The following is a 7,895-nucleotide window of genomic DNA, read 5'->3' as shown; positions in this document are numbered from 1 at the left end:
CACACGCGTGAGTGGGCAAAATCTCCTCGGACGTACTAGAAGGAATGGCTGTGGGTGCTCTGTGGCCACAATTTCCCCCAGCCCCGGAGGGCTCTCTGGAAAAAGGAGACCTGAAGGGATGAGTAGGAGTTGGCAAGGTGCCAGTGGGAGGAAAGGAGACAGTTCTCACTTCACTTTCTCATTCCAGCTTCTGAAGTTCTGCTCTATTCTTTCCAAACTGGCTTCTCCTCTTTGATAAAGGACTTGATTTCCTTCAGATACAGTTTTGGCCTTTGTAGTCGATTCTGAAATATTGTCTGAGGTGAGGGTGAGGAAGTGTTGGGGAAGCAGAGGGAGAGACATGGAGATACCCTCCCTGGGTTACTTGCTTTTAAATATATATTTTATTTATTTATTTATTATTTTTAATTTGACCAGAGAAAGAGAGAGAGAATGAGAAAGCAGGCCTCCAGGTCCAGGACTCGAACTGTGGTCAGCCATGTGGGAGGCCAGTGTTACCCATAATGCCACCTGCCGGCCCTGGATTTTGCTTTTAAAGTTGTAGGAAAGCCACATGTTGAGTTAAGCTTGGTGGTGTTGGTGGATTTGTTGGGCTACTGGAGAAGTCAGCCCTCAGAAATGTCATGCTTGTGGGTTCTAGGTGTCACTTAAAGTGTGGCTCCATTAGCAATGCGCCAGTGAAGCCTGGGGGTGGATTTACTCTGCGAGTCCCCCATCATGGCTCTAGAGTCACCCCCAGATTCCTGGGTTCTTTTCTAAGGTTTTTATCCACATGTGCTCTTACATTCCCTACCATTTAACACATCCCCGTCCTGTGTCATAGGTCACACTCAGCCGGTACCAGAGAGAAGCAGAAGAGAGTAATGTGGCCCTTCGGAGAGAGGAGGACCGAGTGGAGCAAAAAGAGGCAGAAGTGGGAGAGTTGCAGAGGCGCCTGCTGGGAATGGAGACGGTACTTTGGTGGCGTTTCGCTTTCAGTGCCTGGACCCTTGGGCCGGGATGAGTGAGATGGTTGCTAAGATGCTCCTTTTTCAAGCAGCTCCAAAAATGCACATTTCACAGCTTTCTTTGGCAAATCTCTTCAGACACCTTTTAACCTTTAAGGAATGAGAAGATCTTTTCCTTCTGTTTCTTTCTAACTAGAACCGAACATCTATTAGGTTGTCAGGAAAATCATGATGTATTTTTCTTAAAAAATATTTTTTTTTTAAGAATTATTCTATTGGGAACCAGCAGTTAGCGTAATGGCTATGTCGCTGGACTCCCACGTAGTCGACCGCGGTTCGTGTCCCGGACCTGGTGGCTTAAAACTCACGCCGGGCGCGTGTGCGTGCGTGCCCAAGATCCCGGGAAGAGAATGGAGGAGAAGGGATTGCGGCGTGACCATTCCCCCTGGGGGGTGATTTCTCGCTTTCTGTCTCTATGTCTCTCTCTGTCTGTCTGGCAAGCGCACACGCCCTACAGTGAAAATCATCTCCAAAAAAAAAAAAGAATTATTCTATTGAACTGAATTTTATTTATTTGTTTGTTTGTTTTAATTTGACCAGAAAGGGGGATAGAGAAAGAGAGTGAGAAAGTGAGAAAGCAAGCCACCATGTCTAGGACACGAACCCCAGTCAGCCATGTGGGAGTCCAGCACTCAACACCACACCACCTGCTGGTCCTGTGACATATTTTTCTATGCAAAAATGCATCACAACTTTCTCAATGGCCCAATATTATTATTATCATTATTATTTTGATTGCCAGAGGGCACATGTACAGGCGTGTGAGGGAGGTAGAAAGAAAGCAACCCCTATGGGGCGTTATGGTCACACCACAATTCTTTCTCCTCTATTTCTCCCATTTTGTTGGGATTTGGGGCGTGCACATGTGCCCAGCACGTTTTTTACATCATGATTGGCCATGTGGGATCTGGCTCCCTTAAGCATCAGGCTATAGACCCAGCCCACTATTGTTAATTTTTGATGAGAGAGCATGGGAGGGAAAGGAAGAGAAAGATTTTTGTTTTGTTTTTTAAGTTTACTTCTTCCACGAGAGGCAGAGGGACTGGAACCTCTGACAGGGTCTTTGCTCCATAATCCACCCCAGTGTGAATCACAGGCATGTGCACACATCTGGGTTTGTGTTCCAGGACCTTCCCATGTGGGTCCAGTTGTGTCACCACTGTGTTACCACCTGCCTCTGAGAGATGGGTGATTTTGACAGGGTCTCACCGTGTTGTGGTTTTTCTGCCCCAGCCTCCCAGTTAGCTAGGACCACAGGTGCAGGGCCCTGAGTCTGGCCTGTTTAGGTTGGACGGTCACCAAACCCAGATCTCCCATGTAACACCAGCCACGCCCCTGGCGACCTTCTACTTGTGTGCCCCCACCACCACCACCACCACCACCACCACCATCACTTACTTTAGCCAGGTTTCTGCACAGATGCCCCTTTGGGGCTTTTGTTTCTAAGAAACAGCCTGACCTGGTTTCTCAGGGACTGGCTCCACAGCTGGCAGGTGGGTCTGCATGATGCAGAACCAGATTCTCCCTCCAGGCAGCTGGGTGAGGCTGGGAGGTTTCTAAGTGCTGAAGGTGGGAAGGGTTATCCCGGACAGGGGAGGGCGCCCCATCAAACCAGCTTGGCCTGCTGCTCTTTGGCAGCTGTCCCAGGCTTAGTAGGGACTGAGTCCCAGCCCCAGTGCCCATCTTACGCCAAACATAGAAACTGTTGTATCTTCTAAGATTTTTCTTTCCTTTGGCCCACCCAGGAGCAGCAGGACTTACTGGCCAAAGTCAGGAGAGGGGAGATGGCCTTAGAGGAACTTCGGAGCAAGAATGCTGACTGCCAAGCAGAACAAGAAAAGTAAGGGCCCTGTTCACTATGAAGGAGGGGTGCAAGAAGGGGAGGGCTGGCCATGCAGCCTGCAGCTCTCGTGGGGGCCAGGGCTGGGGAGGAAGCTGGTGCTGATGTCAGATCTTCCAGCTCTGACTCAAACGTGCTTGCTCAGGGTGGGGCCCCACCCAGAGAGATACTGTCTGGAAGGCTGCCATCTCTGGGAGTTCATTTTCCATGGGGTAATAACCTTAAAAAAAAAAAAAAATGCCTTTTATGGTTTCGGAGCCAAGGTCAAGTGAGAACCTGTAAAGCATCTGTGTCACAGCATGTCACTCCACAGACAGGACCTCGATGTATTTTACCACAGTCCCCTGGCTCTGAAATAGCAACCAGCGTTCAACTATTTCAGACTAAAAATTGAACAATTTCCTCGTGAGTTGGGCTGATGAAAGGTGGAATGAGTAGCTTCATGAGGATAAATGAGCTTCCTGTTACTTGAGGCAATTTGGACAGAAACTGAGAACTACCTGCCAGCGGTGGCATATAGGGTATCCCTGATCCTTCCTGCCTCCAGGGTAGAGGCGTTTGCAGATTCCTTCTGATCAGAAGAAATCAGCGGCCCCAGACCAACAGAACCTACAGAGCAAAGATTGTGCCTTTTGGTCTTTCAGAAATGTGGGAATTCTTTATGCTGTTGGCAGTTAATAAGATCTCAAATGTTAAATTAAATGTAAAGTCAACATAGTGGGTCTGATCTCCATCATATAAGATACTCAATAGCCGGGCCAGCGGGAGGTTTGTTGGTTGGGGCGCTGGACACTCCCACTTGACTGACCACAGTTTGAGTCCCAGATCTAGTGGTTTGCTTTCTCGCTTTCCCTCTCTTTTAGTGTCTCTCTCTGGTCAGCTTGAAATGAATGAGTAAAAAAAATGAAATAAATCACGTTTTTTAAAAAGATACTCAATAGATAGATTTTTTTTTCTTACATGAAAGAGAACGAGCCCAATCCAATGGTCTTTTCATGCCATGGCCCACTCCAAACACTGCCAGCCCAGATCATGGGCCAGGGTATTCTTGATGTACTCAGGGAAGTCTTGGAAGGTGAACGAGGACCTCTCCATGTAGGCCAGCCCCACAGAGTGTTGCGTTCCTGCGTCACTGTGGTGCTGCCGGCTGGCCCCCAAGGCTGGCCCTTTTTTGAGTTCAACAGACACTACCTATAGGCTTCTAAAGAATTCCAAGATGAACAGGCACAGCCTTGGCCTTTCAGGACCCCTCTGTCTTCTGGGAGCATCTTCCCTCCTTTAGACCTGACCTTCTTGGCAGGCCTCCGATTGTAGCCTCAGACCTGACTTCATAGCATCATCGCTTTCAACTCCCCAGCACTCCTCCTGCCTCTGTGGGGTCCTTAGGAGCAGACAGAGAAGGCAAGGGCAGGAATGACAAAAAAGACAATTTCATCTAAAACCAAAGCTTGGGAATGACAAGTGACAGCTAATACATCAGAAACACTGATTTTTCTCAAAGGACACTGAGAAACGGCACTGGCGAGCCGAGGGTGGAAACAGGATGTTTGACATCGTGGATGGAGAGTGTGGAGTGGCTCCAATTGCCTTACACCCCACTCCCACCTGACCTGGAGCTCTGTCCACCCTCTAGCAGCATACACCTGTCAGCTTCCTCGGCAGAACTGGGAAGTAGTGGCTACCCACTTCAGGGGGCCAAACCCCTGGGTACTCTCCCAGGTGGCCTGACTGAAAGGAAAACCATTCTCTATTTGACAGCAGCACTGACTCAGATGTCTGGATTTTCACACTGAACAATTCTTCAGTTCTCTGTTGACATGAATATCCCACAGTTCATTTCAATCCCGAGACGACCCAGAGTTAATACAGATCCCACAAGGTTTCTCCCACAATCCTTCGCGTCAGACACCAGCTATGAATAGCAGGTCCAGTGGTGCTCACGCTTCTGTCTGACTTGACTGCAGGTCGGAGGTTTTCTTTAGTCCCCTCCTCGGGTTTGAGCGTTTGCTCTAAGGACTTACAGAACTCAGGGAACATCTGCCTTGCTATTACTGGTTTATTATAAAGGGTTCAATGAGCAGGCTGATGAAGCTGAACCGAGGGCAAGATCAAGAAGGGTGCAGGAGCTGCTTTTCCCTAAGGAGTTGGGGCGTGCCACCCGGGAAGCTCCAAACCTCACTGTTCAAGGTTGCTATGGAGGCTTCGTTATATAGGCATGACTGAGCAAATCATTGGTTACTGGTGATCAACTCGGCAATCCCTTCTCCTCCATTCTCCTCTCGGGATCTTGGGCATGCACGCACACGTGCCCAGCGTGAGTTTAAGCCACCGGGTCCGGGACTCGAACCGCGGTCAACTACGTGGGAGTCCAGCGACATAGCCATTACGCTAACTGCTGGTCCCCATAAGTTGTTTTTTTTGAGGACCAGCTCCCATCCTGAAGTTGTCTAGGACTCCGGCCTCAGGCCATCTCATTAGCATACAGAAAAACATTAGTCAGTCCTAGAGATCCCAAGCATCTTGTGTTAGGAACCAGGAACTGAGCCAAAATACTATGAGAAAGAAAAAAAAAAAACTTTAGAAAGAGAGAGAAGTCCCCCACCAGGGCCCCATGTGTCCATGCTTCAATTCGCCCCCAGCCCTTTCCAGCCAGGATCACAAGCGTGGTATACCTAGCATGTGCAGTCCAGACCAACTGAGACCTGGTCCACACCAGGGCTTCAGCATTCTCACTGCCGTGCTAGCGCCGTGCCAGCAGGGCCAGCACCTGTTCCTGAGGGCAGACCACTAGTGTCATGCAGAGGGCATCACACCCGATGGGCACCTCTTCCAGTTCCTGGGTAGGGAAGGCACCTTCCCTTTCCTCAGCCTTCTGGTCTTTGTCCCCAGGGCTGCTACCCTGGAAAAGGAGGTGGCTGGGCTGCGGGAGAAGATCCACCACTTGGATGATATGCTGAAGAGCCAGCAGCGGAAAGTCAGACAGATGATAGAGCAGGTAAGTGCGATCGGGTCTTAACCTGCCCTGGGTTAGTCCCCTAAGTCTGCACTTTTACTTACTTATTCTCCTAGGAGCCTCTCTCATACTCATGCGTTTCCCACAAAACCTCTGTTGCTACCGGTCATTAGCGTTTGGGTTTGAAGGATTTGCCTTTCTTCCATCTTTCTTCTATTTTTTTGGTTATTTGACTTCAGTTTTCCAGTGGGAAAGTAAGGAAGAGGTGAGTCTCCCTTCTACTCTGTGGAGAATGCGAGTGAATGAGTCCTTGCATTGTAATGGACGCTGTTGTCCGTGGCAGATGATCAGTCTTTGCACCTCATGGCAGAGTTCCTGCCATACTCACCTGAGCTTCAGGGCAGCATGCTCAGCTTGGGCAGATTTGCAGATTGTTTTGAGAACTCAGACTCACTTCTTAGGAGGGCATATTTATTTTGTGTCAGTATTCTGTTTATTGCTGTTCCCCATTGTCTAGAACACGTCTGTCATGTAGTGAGCACTCAGTAAGTATTTCTTGGATAATAGGTCATTTGTATTTTCCAAAGCCAAAAAAAAAAAAACCTTCTAGGGACCAGTAGTTAGCGTAATGGCTATGTTGTTGGACTCCCATGTAGTTAACCACAGTTTGAGTCCCGAACCCGGTGGCTTAAACTCACGCTGGGAGTGTGTGCCCAAAATCCCAAGAGGAGAATGGAGGAGAAGGGATTGCGGTGTGGCCATCCCCCCAGGGGGTGATTTCTCGCTTTCTTTCTCTCTGTCTCTCTCTTGTCTTTTCGGGTGAGCACCTGTGCCCTATAGCAAAAACTTCTCCAAAAAGAAAAAAAAAGGGAAAAAAAACCTTTCTTTTCAAAGTTTATTTTTATTTATTTATTTGTTTCATGAGAGAAAGACAGATGCCCCCAAAGGGTCACCATTGCTGCAGTCTACCCCTAGGCTCAGCCAGCTTGGCCCATGGGCACGTATGTGCCTTGTGTGCTCAGGGAGGTCCTGGAACATGAATCCGGGATCTCTCATGTGGGTCTAGTTTGGTTACTGCTCTGCCACTTTTGGCCCCAGAATGGGTTTTGAATTATCCGTTAATGTGGACTATCAGGATGATGTTCCTTTCACCCTCTCCTGAGATAATCAAGAGTTTACTGTTGACTGAAAAAAGCAAGTAAAATTATGCGTGAGTTGCAGAGCTGTGCCTTTCACCTCTGCTGGCTTCCCCGGCAGCTAGGGTGAGGTTCGCTGAATGCATGATGAGTCATTGTACGCTGAACTCCAGTATCTCCTCCATTATTGCAGCTCCAGAATTCGAAAGCTGTGATCCAGTCAAAGGACGCCACCATCCAGGAGCTCAAAGAGAAAGTGGCCTACCTGGAGGCAGAGGTACGTTGGGTAGTCCAGTGGGGGTCAGGGCTCTTGAAGAGAAGACGACTTAAGGGAGAGGCTACGGAGTGGGGCCTGGTTGTACTCGGAACTGTGTGTCTGGGATGGCTGGTTGATCTTCAGTTCAGTTGAGTAAACGTTTTCTGAGAACTTTCAGGGAGTTGCTAACAGTGGTGAGACCCATCCCTGCCCTCAAGCGTTGTGTTATCTTGATACAAGCCACTGGCCATGCCAGCATGGAGACGACCATAAGGGTTTTGCCCATAAGGGTTTTGCGGAGGAGCAGTCAGTGGAACTGGGCTTCAAAGCAGGGAAAGACATTCTATAGTTAAGAGACTTCCGTGTCTAAGGTGATAGCTCAATTACTAAAGAGCTGTCTTCCCGGTCTGATTTCTGCCTTACTCCAAAGCCATGTTGGTTACTACCTGAAGATCACTTTGCAGCCACTCTGCATAGACCCCTTGTAGTAGGAGAGATAAATGGATTGTTTATCTTAGGGAATTTGTGGTCTAGAGTTAGGGGTAAAATACATTAAAAAGAAAACAACTATATAGTGTTCCATTATTGGCCAAGGCAAGTGATTATCTCAACCGAAAATAAGAAATTATATACAGGAAATGTATATAGAGGGTATATAGGAAATGATCAGTGTAGCACAGAGCTGTTGAAGAGCAGGTGCTAG

At 48.5% G+C, this 7,895-nt stretch overlaps 1 protein-coding gene across 4 annotated transcripts in view; it reads left to right on the top strand.

Annotated features, from left to right (window-relative positions):
- TUFT1 (tuftelin 1) overlaps positions 1-7,895 on the top strand; it is a 52,306-nt gene that overhangs the window by 41,699 nt on the left and 2,712 nt on the right. For all 4 annotated transcript variants that reach the window (XM_006168407.3, XM_006168405.3, XM_006168406.3 and 1 more), the window contains 4 exons: positions 824-952; positions 2,753-2,847; positions 5,737-5,842; positions 7,130-7,213. In XM_006168407.3, coding sequence (XP_006168469.1) covers positions 824-952; positions 2,753-2,847; positions 5,737-5,842; positions 7,130-7,213 — 414 coding nt within the window. The remainder of the gene's footprint in view (positions 1-823; positions 953-2,752; positions 2,848-5,736; positions 5,843-7,129; positions 7,214-7,895) is intronic.

The sequence above is a fragment of the Tupaia chinensis genome, unplaced genomic scaffold (genome assembly GCF_000334495.1).
Source record: "Tupaia chinensis unplaced genomic scaffold, TupChi_1.0 Scaffold145814_1, whole genome shotgun sequence".
Taxonomy (NCBI): domain Eukaryota; kingdom Metazoa; phylum Chordata; class Mammalia; order Scandentia; family Tupaiidae; genus Tupaia; species Tupaia belangeri.
Note: the sequence above shows the minus strand (reverse complement) of the source record. Positions and strands in the feature narration are given on the sequence as shown.